Raw genomic sequence first — 21,073 nt, forward strand, 5'->3', positions numbered from 1 at the left:
CATACAGAAGTAAAGCTCTTATGCATTCAGTTATACGCTGATGTGCCACGGAAGCCACCAACTTCATGAGCAGGTGATAAGGAGGATGAAGTTTTTAAATATTTACGGTACAACGCCTTAAGTTTATCTTGTATCGAGGTGTATTACTGATCAAATAAATACCAGTAAATGTACTGTCAGCGTGAAATAATGATGAATGTTAATTTAGAGTCACATAAAAGTCACATGAATTCTGATATGAGACTGCGGTTACATTTCAAAACATCAGATTTAGGACCACATATGAAAGTGGTCCAATTCAAAAACGAAAAGATCATATTCCTTGTGCTCTGTGTGCTGTTCACATTTGTCATGAGACAAAACGATCTGAGTCACATGTGAGATTCCATCTAGTGTGGGTTTGCTTTCAACGTAGGTGATGTTGGCAGAAATGAAGTCCACTGAGGAGCTGTATGCCATTAAAATCCTGAAGAAGGACGTGGTGATCCAGGATGATGATGTGGAGTGCACAATGGTGGAGAAGAGAGTGCTGGCCCAGAGAGATAAGCCACCTTTCCTCACCCAGCTGCACTCCTGCTTCCAGACTGTGGTGAGAAATGCATCTTTTTATACTGTATCTACTGTGCATTTTCCTTTTGGGGCATTTCTGTTGCCAGTAGCTGTAACAATACCAGTGGGCAGTAGACACAAAAAATATGAAGTAATTTTCTCGCCCTCAGTCCAAACCATGACTCTACTCTTCAAATCCTTATCAAATCTTTATACTTATCTCTCTTATCTCTCAAATCTCTCAAAAGCTTTTTTCATACAATTATAGTTCACTGACCATATGTCAAGATCCAAAATGCCAACTCCATAAAAAATATAAAAGTAGTCTTCTGAAGCCATACAATAGCTACCCAGGCTCATTGGAAGTACATGCCTCCACCTACATTTCTGCAAAACTCAAAAAACATACCTATATACACTGAACAAAATTATAAGCGCAACACTTATGTTTTTGCCCCCATTTTTTATGAGCTGATCTCAAAGATCTAAGACTTTTTCTATGTACTCAAAGGCCTATTTCTCTCAAATATTGTCCACAAATCTGTCTAAATCTGTGTTAGTGAGCACTTCTCCTTTGCCAAGATAATCCATCCACCTCACAAGTGTGGCATATCAAAATGCTGATTAGACGGCATGATTATTGCACAGGTGTGCCTTAGGATGGCCACAGCAATTTTATCACACAGCACAATGCCACAGATGTCACAAGTTTTGAGGGACCGTGCAATTGGCATGCTAACTGCAGGAATGTCCACCAGGGCTGTTGCCTGTAAATTGAATGTTAATTTCTCTCTTCTCTTTATTGAGTATTCACAGTTACAGTTAATTTTAATGACATGTTTGTAAATGAAGATCACTGCAGACAAAGGCTGCAGACAGCACACATTGTTTGTTATCTTTGTTATAAATGCACAAGTTTTTGTTGTTAATTGTCTTTATACAAAAAAAGTAGACCCTTTACAGATTTGATTGATGTATTGCTCTTATCTGTACGATCAAAACTGAACATTTAATTTAAGTTCTTTTCAGGGTTATCAGGAAAAAATGCCTCATAACACATATAGGCGTTAATCGACTCCAGAGGGTTAAGACCAAGTGTTCTTAAAAGTTGGCCAAATGGAAAAATGTAAATACTAAAAAGTAAAGGGCCCAAAACTGATCCCTGGGGAACACCAGAGTGCACCACACCGATGACTTGCAGTCACCCATCACAACAAACTGCTTGTGATCAGAGGGGTAGAACTTAAACAACTTTAATGGAGAATCAGAAACTCCAAAGATAGTCTCTAAACGTGCAAATAAAATGGAGTGATCTATAGGGTCAAATGTGGCACTAAGATCAAGAACAATCTGTATATATGGCCTTAACTAAAACTGTTTAGTTTAGGAGTTTAGGGAATCCAGACTGAAGTGGCTCAAAAAGAACATTAGAGGAAAGATTAGAAAGCAGTTGAGAAACCACGGTTTGTTCTAAAATTTTGGTGAGGAATGGAAAATTAAAGATGGGACGAAAATTATTCAGATTTTCAGAAGTCCATGTTGTTAGTTTTTGGTACAGGGGTAACAGCAGCAACTTTAAGTGTTGCTGGCATAACACCGGTGCACAGAGTTATTGATAATTCTCAAAACAACAGGAGAGAGGGAATTAAAACATCATTTATAAAGACAAGATGGTATCGGATTAACTCTGGTAGTTAAGGCTTTCAGTTTTGAAACCATATAACACTGAGACTGGGGGTCATGAATAGAAAAGTTAGAGAGAGAGATACCAGAAAATGCAGAAGTATTTAAGGAGGAGGCAGCAGAAGTATGAGTGGTAACAATGTGGTTACGTATATTATAAATGTTGGTGCTAAAAACTCCAAAAACATATTACAAAGGTGAGTTGAAGCAGGAACATTAGAGAGGCTGTGATTTTTAAGCAGCTTGTTGATTGAGTGAAACAGTTGTTTAGGGCTTCTCTGATTGATGACAATTATCTGAGATAAATAAACTGATCTAACTGACACAATTTCAGCCTTATATTCGAGTAAGCTGTTATTCCAGGCCTGGTGATGAACAGTTAAACCTGATATGCGCCATCTATGCTCCATTTTGCGACACAATGCCTTCATATCATGCAGATCATCATTGTACCAAGGAGCAGACTGTGCAAAAGAAACAGATTTTGATTTCAAGGGAGCCAGCGTGTCCAGGCCAGACAAGAGAACAGATTCAGCACAGAAATGTTAACATCCAGATCATCAGATAGAGAATCGCAACTTTAAAAAAAAGAGTCAATAAAATCAATAGATCTCCACTTGCGATACTTAATGATGCGAGAAGCAGTAGTGTTAATGTTAGGTACCGTATTTTCCGGACTACAAGTCGCACTTTTTTTCATAGTTTGGCTGGTCCTGCGACTTATAGTCAGGTGCGACTTATTTATCAAAATTAATTTGACATGAACCAAGAGAAACGAATCAAGAGAAGACATTACCGTCTCCAGCCACGAGAGGGCGCTCTATGCTGCTCAGTGCTCCTGTATTCTACACTGAAGACATAGAGTGCCCTCTCTCGGCTGTAGACGGTAATGTTTTCTCTTGGTTCTTGGTTTTAAATAAATGCGACTTATAGTCCAGTGCAACTTATATATGTTTTTTGCCTCATCGTGACGTATTTTTGGACTGATGCGACTTATACTCAGGTGTGACTTATAGTCCGAAAAATACGGTAATTCCATGTTAAAAAAGACAAATATTAGGTCAGACAGACCTAAATCAGAGGTTGACAACTGAGACACAAATGAACCATTGGAAATCACAAGGTCTAAAGTGTGGCCTTTGTCATGCGTAGGATCAGTCCACGAGTTGGTCTAATTCAAAGCACTCCAATATGGACAAAAAGTCTTTTGTTATTGTGGAGGCTTTTATATCCATATGGATGAAAAGAGAAATAAAAAAGGGCAGGTGACAGCAGATCTTCCTGACACCTGGTGTGGACACCAGTCTGTCATACAGTATATCAATATGTCCGTGGCATCCTGTCTGATCTGAGGTCAGTACATGGATTCAATACAGGGGCCTGCTTTTTATTTTCCACAGCTGCACTATTTATCTAATTTGTCTTTTGTCAGGATCGTCTGTACTTTGTAATGGAGTACATTAACGGTGGAGACCTGATGTATCACATCCAGCAAGTGGGCAAGTTTAAGGAGCCACAAGTCGTGTAAGACATGACTCACTTCTTACTCTCATTCAGAACCACACGAGTGCAGACTAGTGATGAGAGCATAAGTCAAGCACTACACATAGTTTTACATGTGACAAAGCATGCTGGTTTGTTGAACAAAGCAAAAACACATACAGTATAAAAATGGCACAGGCAAAAAGCTCTAAACAGCTGATCCATCAACACCCAGTCTCCACTCATAAATACAGCTGCAAACATATAACAAGGAAACAGAGCTGCTCCAGAAATAGAATTGTTCATGTTGTTATTCTAATACTGTACATGTCTGTGTGAGCAGAGAATGTCAAACCACACCAATTTTGTCACCTTGTCAGCAGAGGCTAGAAAAAGTCTGCTGGAACAATCAACGCTTAAACAAAGGCACATATGTCTCCTTTGCTTCTTGTAAGAGCTGGGATACCAATCTGAGAAATGCTAAAAAAAGAAAAATGTGAATGTGTCATGCCGACTAATCTACACTGTGGTGTGTTGACAGATTCTATGCAGCAGAGATTGCTGTCGGACTCTTCTTTCTTCATAGGAAGGGAATTATTTACAGGTGAGTGGATTACAGTATCTTTACTTTATTGCTCTACACAGAATCGAGGAGCACAGTAGATCTTATAGATGCAGTCACATGCTGTCAGTGTGATACCATCAGTGGAAAATACACTTCATTGGAGCAAATGAGACTCTCCACATGATCAAATTAGATTGCTGAGAACAGAGCCAATAACAGCTGAGATGGTGTCAAGACAAACTTATTAAAATTCCATTTTCGTTATTACTGTTAAAGGAGTATAAAAATTCCTGTCCAGAGAACGAGACTATTTGAGGAAAAGCTGGCTGTAAGAAAGGCTGTCTGCATTTAGCTCCTCGCTCGCCGTTCCCCTCCCTGCAGGGTTGCAGCGTTCAGCTTGCATTAATCATGCTCTTTGATTATGAAGACTGAGCATGGCTGAGGTCACCCTGACCTCGCTTATACTGCTCACGCTCAGCTAAAGACCACACTTATTAATTGTGAACTGTTTGCGGGTGTAATGAGGGAAGGCAGTTGCAGAGCGTTTACCATGAACATATGCATTTCATACACCTGGTTTGTGTATTTTGTCCTCAGAGATCTGAAGTTGGATAATGTGATGCTGGACTCCGAGGGCCACATCAAGATTGCAGACTTCGGCATGTGTAAGGAAAACATGTTTGAGGGCATGGCAACACGCACCTTCTGTGGAACGCCAGATTACATTGCCCCGGAGGTGAGAGACAACTGAGAAAAAAAAAATGCTTTATTTACCCATAGTGCCACCCCAAACTGGTATGAATTTATTTCCTTTTTTTTTTTTTTTTTTTGTCTTTTAACGTGTCTTGGGTGAGAGTGGTTGAAATCATATGAGCCAGACTGCCTCTGTCAGATTCACTGCATGTAGGACACAACCTCAGGTCTTTAAGTCCTCGCATTTGCAGACTCACACAACCTTAAAAACACACAACTCATACAACATTAAACAACCCAGGCTAATTGTAAGAACATTTATTTTTACATATTATATTGCTTTTTTTGCAGCAGTTTTGATATGAAAAGTTTAGCTAGATCTGAAACACATTAACATGAATTTGGCAACTTTTTATTATGTTTATCGTGGCAGTTCAGAAATGAAATGACAAGTGAGTGGCACATAATGGTTAATGTACCACCTACAGTCATCCCTACCCTAAACCTTACCGATAGTGTTAATAAAAGCAAATATGACATAAACAAGTAACCATGCCATTTTAGCATGCTTCTAAAAATCTTTGCCTTGCCTTTTGTTTAACGGTTTGCGTAACACTTCCATTTCCCCACAGTTTGTAGAGTTTAGCACATCCCACAAGGTCATTTTGTCATATTTTATTGATTGATGTTTCACGGGACTCATACCTGAGTGCTGTACCAGGTGAGCTACTGAGTAAGCTTACTATATCACACATATGGAGCTGGTTATGTGATGCAGACATCAAGATATTAGTTTACAAGTAATGCACTATGATAAAGGTGTTTTGAGGTCATAACATGGAACCACATGGAAATAAGTCTTTATTAAATGATAATATAGCACTATAATTGTAATTTAACTGAAAAGGATAAAGGTTGTTGGGGTTTTACTGCCACTATGGTAATTTCATCTGGAAACTGCAGTGAATTGTATGTGTAGGTAACATTTGCAAAAATGGAGGTAGAGTCACATTTTTCCATTAAGCCTAGGTTGACATTAGTGGAATCACCACATACATAAATTATAATACAGCAATTTTTTCTACACACACCTATGACTTTAATAATTATTGATGAAATAAAGAAAGTTACCAAAACAGCCCTTTTTTGTCATATGTAAAATGCTGCTTAACTTTTTACCTAAATAAGCTTGAAAGAATTGTGCATTCTTAATATTGTTTTTAAAATAGTAGTAATGCAAGGTTTATTAAATATTTAAAATAATTATATTAAGTGAAAGTGACGTGACATACAGCCAAGTATGGTGATCCATACTTGGAATTTGTGCTCTGCATTTAACCCATCCAAAGTGCACACACACAGCAGTGAACTCACACACACCATGAACACACACCCAGATTAGTGGGCAGCCATTTATGCTGCGGCGCCCAGGGAGCAGTTGTGGGTTCGGTGCCTTGCTCAAGGGCACCTTGGCACAGCAGAGGGTGCACCTTGGTTCTCGGTCACTCCGCCATGGTCTTCAAGATCCCTTCACCTCGGTTGCCTGAGCTGTCAGCTCCTCATTGGCCCCCCGGCTCATCCTGGCTCTGCGGCTCTCCATCTCTGCCCCGGGCTCCTCTTCCACGGGTTCTGCCTCCATCAGTCAGCCCCCTGGTTTTGTCAGCCCTGTCTCCACCACGGTTCCTCCCACCATCAACCCGACTGTGGGCCGCCATCCTGGTTTCGGACTGGGTCTTCATCTGGCGCCTCCTGGTCCTGGCATCTCCTACCGACTACTCCACCCTGGCCCTATGAGCTCCCCACCCTTCCTCCTCAGTAGGACTGTTCCACGGTGCAAGAGCATGCCTTCCAGGAGAGTGGGGGAGTAATGTCATGTGTATATTTAGTTCTGTTTCTTTTGTTCTAGTTTTCCCTCTACTAGTTTGTTTCCTTGGTGGTTAATTAACTTCAGACCTGTTCTGTTTCTCCCTGATTGCGTTCTACTTAGTATTTTGTCCCTGTGTTCTCCTCTGTTCCTTTGTCTGGTGTTGTCTTTTGTGGATTATTTGCTGTTGAATTATTGTTGTTCCCTTTTCCTGTGGATTTATTATTGGAATTCTCTATCCTACTCTTTCATTGTGCGCATGCATTTTTGTGATAATCCCGTGACAGGAATATAGTGTAGATGTAAACAATTTAATTAAAAAATATATTTAATAAAGCTAATTTTGTTAGTGATTTCTTTTTAAAAATATAATTGCCTTTAATTTTATAATTCTTTACCATTTCAGTTGAGTTGAGTAGTTGACCAGGTCCAAATTGAGTAGTAGTGCACCACACCATTGATTCAGTCATTGGTCATGTTAGACCCAGTCTGATTTTATTTTATGCTTAATTTGAATTAGTGACTAATTAGTAATCTATGATAAAACTGAATAAATAATTAATGTAATGAGTTGTATTTAATGTATTTAAACATTAATGCCTTGAGTGATTATTAATGCTTTGAGTGATTATTAAACTAAATCTTCGATCTTTCGTTGCTAAATCAGAATGTTTATAGACAGTAATTTATTTATTTATATATTTTGAGATACATGGCCATACCAATCACTAATAGCCACATTTTAATTTACTCTCACTTGCCCACAGTGATAATGACCTGTAGATTAGTGCTGTGACATTTCAACTGAAGCGTGTGGCAGCTTGACATCTTGTGCGTGTGTGTGTGTGTGTGTGTGTGTGTGTGTGTGTGTGTGTGTGTGTGTGTGTGTGTGTGTGTGAGTGTTTGTGTGAGTGTTTGTGTGTGTGTGTGTGTGTGTGTGTGTGTGTGTGTGTGTGTGTGTGTGTGTGTGTGTGTGTGTGTGTGTGTGTGTGTGTGTGTTTGTGTTTCTGTGTGTGTTTGTTTGTGTGAGCATGTGTGCGAGGGGGGGTTGAGCAGCAAAGCAGTGTGGGTAGCAGGAACATCATGGTCTCTTCCAGAAGTATGACACAAAAGGAGATGCACTGTGTGAAAAGCATATTGTAGGTGGGAAGAGAGAAAGCAAAAATAAACATGATGTATGCCTGGCAGGATCCTCATATCTTAGAGATCGCTTTTAATATGAGTGAGGCAGTTTGGTTCTAAGGACAGGATTGGGTGTTTTGATACAGAATGTTTGTGTGTGTGTCAGTCAAGTCAAGTCACCTTTATTTATGTAGCGCTTTAAACAAAATACATTGCGTCAAAGCAACTGAACAACATTCATTAGGAAAACAGTGTCAATAATTCAAAATGATAGTTAAAGGCAGTTCATCATTGAATTCAGTGATGTCATCTCTGTTCAGTTAAATAGTGTCTGTGCATTTATTTACAATCAAGTCAACGATATCGCTGTAGATGAAGTGACCCCAACTAAGCAAGCCAGAGGCGACAGCGGCAAGGAACCGAAACTCCATCGGTGACAGAATGGAGAAAAAAACCTTGAGAGAAACCAGGCTCAGTTGGGGGGCCAGTTCTCCTCTGACCAGACGAAACCAGTAGTTCAATTCCAGGCTGCAGCAAAGTCAGATTGTGCAGAAGAATCATCTGTTTCCTGTGGTCTTGTCCTGGTGGTCCTCTGAGACAAGGTCTTTACAGGGGATCTGTATCTGGGGCTCTAGTTGTCCTGGTCTCCGCTGTCTTTCAGGGATGTAGAGGTCCTTTCTAGGTGCTGATCCACCATCTGGTCTGGATACGTACTGGATCCGGGTGACTGCAGTGACCCTCTGATCTGGACACAGACTGGATCTGGTGGCTACGGTGACCTCGGAATAAGAGAGAAACAGACAAATATTAGCGTAGATGCCATTCTTCTAATGATGTAGCAAGTACATTGGGTGTTATGGGAAGGGTTCCCAGTTCTGGTTTACCTAATTAATGCAGCCTAAAAATCCTAAAAATTGGATATTAAAAGCATATTAGTATGTTATGTGTAAGCCAGGTTAAAGTGGGTTAAATGGTTCTTTAATCTAGATTTAAACTGCAAGAGTGTGTCTGCCTCCCGAACAATGTTAGGCAGGTTATTCCAGCATTTAGGCGCCAAATAGGAAAAGTGTCATACTTCCTGGTTCTAGTAAGAACTCTTGCTTCTGCATTTTGGACTAGCTGTAATTTGTTTACTAAGCGTGCAGAACAACCACCCAATAAAGCATTACAATAATCTAACCTTGAGGTCATAAATGCATGGATTTCTGCATTTGACATTGAGAGCATAGGCCGTAATTTAGATATATTTTTGAGATGGAAAAATGCAGTTTTACAAATGCTAGAAACGTGGCTTTCTAAGGAAAGATTGCGATCAAATAGCACACCTAGGTTCCTGATGACTAAGAATTGACAGAGTAGCCATCAAGTCTTAGACAGTGTTCTATGTTAATACATGCAGAGTTTTTGGGTCCTATAATTAATACCTCTGTTTTTTCAGAATTTAGCAGTAAGAAATTACATGTCATCCAGTTTTTTATATCGACTATGCATTCCATTAGTTTCAAATTGGTGTGTTTCACCGGGCTGCGAAGAAATATAGAGCTGAGTATCATCAGCATAACAGTGAAAGCTAACACCATTTTTCTTGATGTTATCTCCCAAGGGTAACATATAAAGCATGAAGAATACCGGCCCTAGTACTGAGCCTTGAGGTACTCCATACTGCACTTGTGATCGATATGATACCTCTTCATTGACTGCTACGAATTGATGGCGGTCATATAAGTATAATTTAAACCATGCTAATGCACTTCCATTAATGCCAACAAAGTGTTCAAGTCTATGCAAAAGAATGTTGTGATCAATAGTGTCAAACGCAGCACTAAGATCCAATAGCACTATTAGAGAGATACAATCACGATCAGATGATAAGAGCAGGTCATTTGTAACTCTAAGGAGAGCAGTCTCAGTACTATAATACGGTCTAAATCCTGACTTGAAATCCTCACATATACCATTTTTCTCTAAGAAGGAATATAATTGTGAGGATACTACCTTTTCTAGTATCTTGGACAGAAAAGGGTGTGTGTGTGCAGGATTTAAGGAAACTTTGATCTCTTTATACTGCATATGTTCTTTCAAGTGTAGTTTTGAAATCTTCAGCTCGTGCGTCATGACAGCTCCCTGCTTCATCCAATTCCTCACGTATTGATCTCCTCATGTCTGATCAGTGACCCTGATAATCATTTAAATTGGAGTCTGGAAAACATTCAATACCAGCCATGTTTTAAATAAAACCAGCATATGGATGGATGGATGGACGGACGGACGGACGGACAGATAGATAGATAGGTTGCAGAGAAAGCACACACACTATGCAACAAATGCTGCCATTTCGCTAGTGTGTCTTCACAGCCTTGAGTGTATTCTGAATCTAAAGAAGGTCTACGTAACTGCACCATCTCAGCATCTCCATTAGAAACTCCACAGTCCTGACACAATCATTTATTCATCCATAAGCAGCCCTTCCACCTCTTCATCTGTCATTAATTTATTCAAACCCTTCAGTCTCCAGCCAATCCTCTCCAGCCTTGTTTGTGGCCTTTATAGTACTGCAGATGGGATTTTATTTATCGGAAACACAGTGAAGTTATTATTTTTACACACACAGTTCTCTAGATGATTGGTCTGAGCAGCAGACTTCAAACTTGGCTTCAACATTTTAGGGAAAAGTCTCCCATTAAAGTGCCCCTATTGTGCCATTTGTAAGGTTCCTAATATTGTTTGGGAGTCTCCTATACAATAGGTATATATGCATGCATATATATGCATGCAAAAAAGGCTTTCGTTTAAAAAAAAAATACACATTTCACAACTTGGGTCAGGTTGTTTTTGGCCGCCCAATGCAGAATATAGGCGTACATTATGCAAATGTGTTACATGTATGCATCACAGAAGTTGGATTCAAGATTCATGAATGGCAATGTGTGAAACGGAATAATAGGGCTACTTCTTTTTACCATAGTTCAGTTATTATTTCAGGTAGTGTTAATGAATGCCAAAACATTTTTAAAAATTATGTATCGTGGTGTTTACAGGATACTTCAAAGAGTACAAAAACCATGGTCCTTTCTGTTCTTTGTGCTCATCGTGTTGTCTTTGCTTTCAAATTTCACACCGTCATAGGAAATGAAGCAATCTTTATTTGATATCCTATCTTTAGACAAATACTAATGAAGACATGATCCGATATATTGACCCTCCCTGGTTCTGAAAGCAATTGCAACCACATGAATAATCAATATTTTACATTTGCTCTTGAGTACAGTTAATGGAAGAAGACTAAATCAACAGCTAAGCTCAGCTGCACACTTTCTGCCATTTTATTGACAGTGGAAAGTAGAGAGATGGCATGAAAATGAGGAAATTGACATGAGACAGATTTAAACAAGCTTTCATGAGAATCACAGTTCATTTTGTCAAAAAATAATAATAAAATAAAAATAACTACCATTTTTAGAATCAATGTAAAACTTTGATTCTACGTAGACTTCTACATAAATTGGACAGGACATATGCGCACAAAAATGAGCAAACGAAACAGAAAAATACCTGCCTACATAAAGGAAAAGTTGTATTGTATACTATAGTCACAACCATGGTGTGATATATTGACTAACCATGTTTACCATGTATTATAATTGTTATTTTATAAGAATGTTATTACAGTGAACATTCCAAACACAGAACTGAACATTGTATCACGAGCAATGTGAAAAACAATATTTCTCAGCTAAAGACGGCCAGCAGACACAAAAACATGCTTACTTTCATTGTTTTATGATTTCAATTGTTAGATATAGTCAATCAAGTCAAAATTAGATTAATGTAAAAAAAAATTGCAGAGACGTGTCATATAGACCTATTGCTACCTTTCACGCAATGCTCATTTCGAAGCATGTAACACATCTGATAGTACACTCTTGGAAGAACGTGGCCTGTGGGACTTCATTGCTTTTGACAGTAATGGGGCACCGATTTGTGCCCTATTTGTGGAAATTGACACAACTATGCAGTCATTTCTAAAGCACACATGAAGAGGAAGAGAATTCAGAGTTTGACATGAAATATAAACTCTCTATGCTTAACAAAGCTCTCGTTAACTTCCCCTGTGATTATACACACTCACTGGTGTGTGTGCTGAAGATGTGGGTGTAAGTGGACTGGTGTGGGGAAGAAAGGAAGAGCTACAGAAGAACTACCACCCCCTTGAACAGTAATGAAAGGTGCATTATGCTCTTGAAAAATGAATGGACACTGAATAGAGTTTCCCAAGAACCCATGAAAGTTGAATGAATGACTGGACAGAAAATGATGAACATGTAAATTTCCTCTTCCCCCAGATAATCGCCTATCAGCCGTATGGTAAATCGGTGGACTGGTGGGCGTACGGTGTGCTCCTCTACGAGATGCTAGCTGGGCAGGTAGGTGAACGTGCACAGAAAATCATTTGGTATTCTCTGTAGTACTCATATGAGTCAGATGCCAGGGCTTTTCAGAGGTGCTTTGAATAACTGTGATTGCAGCCCTGCTGTGATCAGTGAGCGCCACAGCACTGTCTCAGTCTCCGAGCAACAGAGCATGATCGAGAGCTTTGAGATTGTGGTTTGCACAAGGTGCCTCTGATGGAACAAGAATTTGAATGGATTTTCATGTTACATTTATGTATTTTTGAATCTCCTGGGTTCAATACAGTTTAATTTCTCTGGGCAGTATTTGTGTACAACTGTTAAAAATTGTATCTTTAGGGATACAACAACTTGTCACTTGACCCTCAAAGGGGATACGGTAACACTTTAGTATAGGGTCCAATTCACACTAATAACTAGTTGCTTATTAGCATGTCTATTATTAACATATTGGCTGTTTATTAGGGCTTATAAAGTACATATAATGCATAACGTCCATAATCCTACCCAATACCCTAAACTTAACAACTACCTTATAAACTATTAAGTAGCAGCAAATAAGGAGTTAATCGAGGCAAAAGCCATAGTTAATGGTTAGTTAATAGTGAGAATTAGACCCTAAAATAAAGTGTGACCAAAGAAAAGATTATATTCATAAATTTTTTTCTTTTTTCTAAATGTATGCATTGCAGTATAATATAGTTGGATATAATGCAACATTTCTTTTTCCCATAATGTTAAAAAGTCTGGGCAACTCATCCTTGTTTTGCTAAATTTTCTTACAGATCCAATTCTGAGAAAGAATCTGGAAGCTTTACTGTTTGACATAGATTATTATTGTTATTAAACAAAATTGTTTATATTAATATATTGGTAACACTTTATTTTAAGGACCAATTAGCTAGTTAACTTATTATTTATTAGTAGCTTAATAGCATGCATATTACTAGCATATTGGCTGTTTATTAGTATTTATAAAGCCTAACTTAATGTCTCATTCTGCATGACCATATTCTAGATCCCTTAATCCTACAATCATAGCTAAACTTAACAACTACCTTAATAACTATTAATAAGCAGTAATTGGGAGTTTACTGAGGCAAAATCTGTAATTAATAGTTAGTTAATAGTAAGAACTGGCCCCCAAGCTAAAGTGTGAACAATATAAGTTATATATTATATTTTATTATATTTCACTTTTACAATATACTGTACTGTAGCAGTGATACTATGCAAAAATAAAAAATAAAAATAAATAAATGAATGCACTGCTATCCAGAAACAAAAAATGTTCATGCTTGTATGACATTCACATGCGTTGACTTAATAAACTGCTTAATTTGTCCGTTTTGGAATATTCTCTGTTGGTTTCAGTGAGATTAATTTATGTAGAGTGCTGCCCAGGCCTCCTGTGTCCTATACTTTCTGGCAAAACGGTTATCAAGGTTACGTCATTTACATCTCAGCTTTCTCCCGCTGACTCCCGGGTCCAATTACCCAACAGAAGAATCTTGCTATACACTTAATGTGTTTCCCTTTGGACGATTTTGTCTTGGACACCCCCATCCTGGAATGATTCCTGCTTATGTAATTTATCATCCCATTGCTTTGAGAATACAGCGTTTAAAAAAAAAAAAAACATTGTAAAATGACTCTGGAATCATGATAGAATTGTCCATTGTTCCTTTTTAGAATCTCTGACAGTATTGAGCTCTGTGAGTTTCTGCTAATAACCCGCCTCTGTCAGGAGGACGAGGAGGAAGCTGTCAGTACTTCTGGAGAACTTAAGATGCATTGAGATTTAGGGTCCCAGAGCTGTGAAGAATAGGAAAGAAAGAGACTTTAAGCATGTCTTTGTTCATGCAACACTTCAGCTCAATTCATTTAAAAAATGGGTCAATGGAATCTGCTCAGCTGATTTATAGTATAAATTGGACAATATTAGACTGTTGTCATGTGTTAAGAGAACGAGCACATGTTTATTTAAATAGGTACAGTGAATATGAATAGACATAGAATATATATTCTGTGTATGTTTCATATAAACCAGCAACTACTCTGTTTCTAACAGCCTCCATTTGATGGCGAGGATGAGGATGAGCTGTTTCAGTCAATAATGGAGCACAACGTGTCCTACCCTAAATCCATGTCTAAAGAAGCAGTGTCCATCTGTAAAGGGGTGAGTCTGGAGACATCAGCAGGAGCTCCTTTATTCCTCTAAATATCTGTATGCTGCTGCTCATTGAATGAGAAACGAATAATACAGAGGCTATATTGTAATTAATTTTTCAGCTTGGATTAATAACTTGTGTACTTTAATATTGCTGTCAGCTCAAGTCATGGAATTATCACTCGCTATAATAGTTGAGTGGAAGATAATAATTTCATTTGTCTTTTCCATTTTGTTTGATTATGTTCCTCTGCAAATCAAAAAAGCAAAACAAAAAACGTATGATGTATGGTGGTGATTTAAATGTCAGTAAATTCATTTCTAATCTCATTATGTGTATTAGATGTTTTTGGGCACTGTGTAATTGTTCTTAATGATTATAAATCATTGTTAATGGGTATTAATGAGACTCTAATGTTAGTGGTAGAAAAAGATTTCAGTTCACAGCCAAATTAAAAGATCATTGAATTGCACTAGATGTTATTATGTCTCCATAGAATGAAAAATACATTATTATTAGAAATATTATATCTACCTATCTACCTACCCAGATTCTCTTTCTTGACTAAATCTAGATGGGCTCTGGCTCTAATAATCTCTCTCTTCTCGTCCACATGCACAGCTGATGACGAAGCATCCATCCAAGCGTCTAGGTTGCAGTCCAGAGGGTGAGCGAGATATAAAGGAGCAAGCTTTCTTCCGCAGAATCGACTGGGAGCGGTTGGCCAACAGAGAGATCCAGCCTCCTTTCAAACCCAAAGTGGTGAGTGTGAATATGATGTGTTTGTACGTCTTTGACCTTTGCCAGCGCTGTTGGGGTTGATGACAACTCGCTTCCTCAGGTCACAGTTAGACCCCACTGTATATTGTTTAGTAACTTGCATAACCCATGCGCTTTGATGATAGTTGGATGTGTCTAGTGTCAACCTCAAATGACTGTCTCAATGCTCATCTAATGCATTTTATACACTAAGATGGCTGAAGCTAGTGCATCCACCAATGGTAGGTTGTACCATTGTACCATTGTAGTTCCATGATTCTGTGTTTCCCAAAACCATTGTTCCAATGAATATTTGCAAACAGCTTTGCAGTGGATTTTAGTTGATACTGCAGCGCTCGTCCTGTGATTAGAAGAATAGTTAGAATGACTTTGACTTCAATAGAAATGTTTTGGTGAAGTCAATAAGTAAAAGTCACTTCAGAGCAAGTGGATTCTAGAATATGATTTTTTTTTAAATGCACATATTAAACATGCACAATATGGTTAGGAATGTCTATTAAAAACTATATAGGGTCTTGATTAGATCTGGATATAGGGTTTTGATTTCATGTTGACTTTAAGAGTAGTAACTCAAGAGCTACCGTGAGATGATGAGCTCTTCCTTTACTAGTCAATATTTCCAGCCCAGAGAACTGTTTCATGCATCTGAAAAAGATCATCCCAGTGTAATGGCATGTAGCCAGGAGTGATCATATTGAAAAAAATCAAGTATCTCTATTAACCAGTTCAATGTAATCGATCTGTTTTGTGACAAGGTCCTGCTCTGCCACTCTCAGTTTTCATACCAGGTTCATGTGGATTGTTTGTTTTGCAACCTGGAGGGTTTTCTCCTTTTGGTCAGTTTTTTTAGGCACATGTGAAATTGTCACGTTTTGGTATGCTTTGAAATGTTGTCTTGTGAAGGCAAAATAAAGCAAGGACAAAATGCAACATTACAGGCTTTAACACAGAATGAACACTTTCATAGGTCCTATAACTATTAGTGGAAGTGCACACGTTTTGGTGTGTTTGCACCACAGGAACTGGGAATGATTTTAGCTATAGGAATGCCTTTTGGGGGGAATAAATTGCCTCCTACTTCAGAGTAGGATCTAACCCAGGAAAATAGGAACTACCATTGATGTAGGTGAGCTGACTGGCCGAATGCATACCATAGGAAACAAAAGCACCTGCCATTTTTTGCACCAAAAAGTGTAACCTAGGACTTCCCCCCTTATAGTCGACTAATCATTAGTCAAAGAGAAAAGGCTTAGTCTTTTTTTTTTTTTAAGTCACTTAGTCACAGAAAAAAATATATATCCACAGGAAGTGGTGAAGTATTGCATTCTGCGATGAAAGATCATAAACAGCTGCTCTATGTGGTTAATATACAAAAAGCAACATCAACCAAGGCATCCATTCATCAACCTCAAATATGAATTATCATCTGAAACATGCAAGTAGTAGCAACTTCACATGGCCGCTCGCTCTAATATTAACCTATAAAAATGTACAATATTTCAGTGTTTGTGCGGAATGAGGAAGTGCTCGCTGGTATGATCACTTGCACTTACATTTTTTGGCCATACAAATAGGAGTTACACATCTGTATGCTTTAAAGCCTCTTATTTGTGTGCAGTAGGGGTTACACGACTATGATTTCTGCTAGTTGATTTCTTATTTAAAAAATACTCAAGTTACTCGACTAAAATAATATTTATCATGCAAGCAGAGAGATGTCACGATCAACGTTTAGTGATGATTTGAACACGACTGAATTAATTCATGTGCACATTTTCATTACGCAGAACTTTTTAAGCAAGAACTTCACCTAACAAATGTGCGTGTGCGTGTGCATGTGCCATGCAAACCAGTAAAAGATAAAGATACAAACATGTAGGCCAAGTAGAAAATGTATCTGTATCTAAGCTGATTATTAGCCTACTCTTAAAAGAGAACTGGTTTGGTTTTGAGAGACAGAGATGTGCAACGTTTCTGTTTGATTGGTGCTTATTCCATTCATTCGTATCATATCGTAGCCTAAGGTTTAAATCATTGACTTTTAAATATATATGTGTAATAACGTGAACGTGTATGATATATTACTATAGGTGATATTATATTATAATATTGTGCTGATCCCCTGGCTCAATTGTTATCTAGCAAACACCAGACTGTGCCAGCCTTAGCCGAATATTCAGGCAGAATTATTCCTTGTCCGTTACTTGTTTTTGAAATCTTCGAAAGCCCTTGTCGTAACAATTGAAGTGCCTAAGGTTTAAAACTACACTTTAGCAGGGCACACACCACAATATAACTGGGCCAATTTTGGGCCGAATTCTGCCCTTCCGACAATCCTAGGTAAAGTCCTGATCCCGAAAGTCCACGTCCATGCCATCTTCACGATTTTATCCAAACCTGTCGGTAAAAATGAAATACAGTAATACTATTATCACCATTTCTTCTTGCCTGTCATCCACCATGTGTTCACTCTAAAGTCACATTTGACTCCAAAGTCACTGTTGGTAATCTTTTAGTGTGGGTCAGCATTTAGTCAACCTAAGTCAACCTGGCTTAATAAGGGAGTCCACATGATAATTCCCCTACCAATCATCTTTATAAAAATCCTCTGTTTACTGGACATATGAGCACACATGACATCCATGACAGAAGTCCTAAGTGAATAAATTTTCTCTCTTTTCAGTTGAATCTAAAAATAACCCGCCGTCTTTCTTCTCCCCTTCCTTTAACAGTGCGGCAAAGCAGCGGAGAACTTCGACAAATTCTTCACCCGCACGCAGCCCATGCTGACCCCTCCAGACCAACTAGTCATGGCCAACATCGACCAGAGTGAATTTGCTGGATTCTCTTACATAAACCCAGAGTTCATCCACCCATCGTCGCTTCACAGTGTGGTATGAGACGGCCCGATGAAGAAGAGGACCGCCCCTCCTGCTCAAACGAACAACCACATCCATGTTATCTATGAACTCACCAAATCTTTGTGAACAGTTGAATACCCTTTATCTGAACATATCTGAACTGAGGAGGGCTGGTTGAATGGAAATAATATTCTAAAGCATGCGTCCACATTCAGACTTCTAATGGAGCTGGTGTAAGATCTGTTCCATAGACTGGTGGTGATTTTAAGGCACCACAGACTCATTCCTTAGAAAATGATTATTTTATGAGGCTCTATCTCAGTTAGGATGCTGCTTGTGTTGGCAGTGGACAGAAAGGCAGCTCTCTAGGCGTTGAAACAGAGTGAAAATGACCTCTTAATATTGAGAGTTCATCGATTGCCTGTATGCAGATAGATGTCATGTGCAGGTTCAGTATATTTTACAAAACACAGGTGGAGATATTGAACGATCTCTTATTCCAGTCCTCAGATTCTTTGTGTGTGAAGCATGCTGACATGAAACAGGTTTTTGTGACCTGTTCCTTTTAACCTCTCCTGCCATTTCTAATGTTCCTGAATTATATATTTGTAAATCAAAAAAAATATCTTGTTATAGGAGTGCCAAAATATAACTGTATCAAAAGTTTTTTTATATCCAGTTCTATATATGCATATTGGTTTCCTACTAGATCTGTTGGTGGTTTCCCTTAACTTGGGCTGAAACTTGAACTCTTATTGCTCCTCGAGTTTTAGCATGACAACTTCCAATCCCATCACTGCCTGCTCGTCTGGTTCTGACATATTCAACATATACACAAGTTTTCCTCTCTAAATGTATGAATAGTGATTCCTGGTTGCTAATACGCAGGCCTTACACCCCCGCAGAATCCTGCACATCACCTGTCCTATACTCATCCGCTTGCATGATTGTTTTTATTAAATACTTTGGGCAATCTAATAACACTGTTTCATTTAACATATTTTACCTTGTTTAAATCCATCCTGAAGATTTGCTATCATGTTCAGCACAAAAACGTCTGCAGATTCTGCCTGGGACTGGTAATAAGTATCCAGTGCAACACTTCAAACCAGACTGAGTCACTTCTGTTAGAGATGGATATATGGTCTTTAGTTTAAAACCTGCATATTATACTAAAGAAATCTACCACTGCTACAACATAAAGAACATTGTAATGAAACCAAAAAAAAAGATGCTGTACTTGAAACCGTTGGGGGTGAGTCTCCGAAACCTGTCAAAACCATGTCTGGGTCAAATTTCACGCCAGAAAAGAATCCTGTTTTAAAACCATTAAGATGTTTATTTATATATATATATATATATATATATATATATATATAATTGCATTGTGACATTTTAATGACTATTAAGTATGGAAGCCCTTTTCTGCCACTGAATAAAAAAAATAAAACATGGTAATAGCGACTTTTTATCTCAGAATTCTGAATTTTTTTTTTTCCAGAATTGTGTGATATGAAGTCGCTTTTAACGTATTTTTTATTGTGATTTTTAAAAAGTCAAAATTGCGAGTTATATTGTCAGAATTGCGAGATATAAGAGTGCAATTTTGAAAAATTAAGTCCATATTCTGAGTTTTTTTCTCATAATAGCGAGTTTATAAAGTCAAAATTATGAGTTATATAATCAGAATTGTGACAAAATGAAAATTGTGAGATAGATTTTTTTACACTTTTTATTTAGTGGTGGAAATGGGCTTCCATAGTTAAGCAAAAAACTATGCTTTATTAAGCCTTACTCTAAAAGTTAAATAAAATAAAAAAATTAAACCCTTGCTTTAATGTGGAAAAATGTGAAGTGAAATGAAGATGTACTATTTAATGTACATTAAGTATTTATAAATCATGGTAGTGTTTGTTGTATATGCTGATTATTACTGTAATTATTTGACAATAATGAGAATCCAATGAAAATCACTGCTGGAAACAAAGAGAATTACAAAAAAAAGTAAACATTAATGCAATTAAAATGTGCATAACTGACATAAAAATAATGCCACAATGCAAAAACTCCTAATGGTCTTCAAATACACTTTCTTTCCATATGTATCATTACAGTTTATGACTCCTTTAGGCCCAACATGATTTATATATATATATATACATTTTTTTTTTTTTTTTGCCAAATGTTGGGAGGTCAGTCACGTATAACTTCTAATATAACCCTGTCTCTGGTAGTGTTTCTGTCCTTTGGTGATCAATACTCTTCATGTTCTTATCAAAGGGAACTTTCCAGTATATGTCGGATATTTTTTATCTTTTTAGGTCTTAGTTTATGATCATCTTGCATTTGTGCTCTGTGAGTATTTTTACGTAGAGCGCTATATTTACTGTTACACTAAAGGTAATCTATATATACCAAGATTTTTGTAAATACAGAGAAGGCGTACATTATCCTGCAGATTTTATACTAAGAACTGAATGTGCTTTTACTAACTTAGATGGTTTCTATGTTTAGATGATCCAAAAAGACTAGTTTGGCTAATTTGAGATAGCTTTGGTATCTGCAAACCTTTGTTATATGCAATTCTTGTAATATCCGCTCTGTTTTGTATGCTGTGTAGGAGCTGTATGTAGACTGACTGGGCTCTGTGCTCCTACATACTATATGTGTGTTTGTACTGCAGCTGCTGTGTGCATGTGGGGCAAATCAGCGCATGCAAAACGTGTTGCATGATTCCAGTCACACCGAATACCATATCTGTCCCACCTCAACTCTCTTCCTGTTTCAATCAGTGGATAAAGATTTAGACCACTGCTGAGCAACTCCGTCTGAATTATCTGTATGACAACAGGGTAAAGATGGGAAAGTCAATTTGACCATAAGTCTCACTTCAT

The 21,073-nt window shown here is 37.9% G+C and overlaps 1 protein-coding gene across 2 annotated transcripts in view; it reads left to right on the forward strand.

Annotated features, from left to right (window-relative positions):
• LOC132148775 (protein kinase C alpha type-like) overlaps positions 1-19,411 on the forward strand; it is a 169,096-nt gene extending 149,685 nt beyond the window's left edge. For both annotated transcript variants that reach the window (XM_059557477.1, XM_059557478.1), the window contains 8 exons: positions 416-589; positions 3,665-3,756; positions 4,256-4,318; positions 4,877-5,015; positions 12,302-12,382; positions 14,439-14,546; positions 15,160-15,300; positions 18,051-19,411. In XM_059557477.1, coding sequence (XP_059413460.1) covers positions 416-589; positions 3,665-3,756; positions 4,256-4,318; positions 4,877-5,015; positions 12,302-12,382; positions 14,439-14,546; positions 15,160-15,300; positions 18,051-18,218 — 966 coding nt within the window. In that variant the 3' untranslated portion in view covers positions 18,219-19,411. The remainder of the gene's footprint in view (positions 1-415; positions 590-3,664; positions 3,757-4,255; positions 4,319-4,876; positions 5,016-12,301; positions 12,383-14,438; positions 14,547-15,159; positions 15,301-18,050) is intronic.
• The last annotated feature ends 1,662 nt before the right edge of the window (positions 19,412-21,073 follow it).

This window comes from Carassius carassius, chromosome 9 (assembly GCF_963082965.1).
Source record: "Carassius carassius chromosome 9, fCarCar2.1, whole genome shotgun sequence".
NCBI lineage: Eukaryota > Metazoa > Chordata > Actinopteri > Cypriniformes > Cyprinidae > Carassius > Carassius carassius.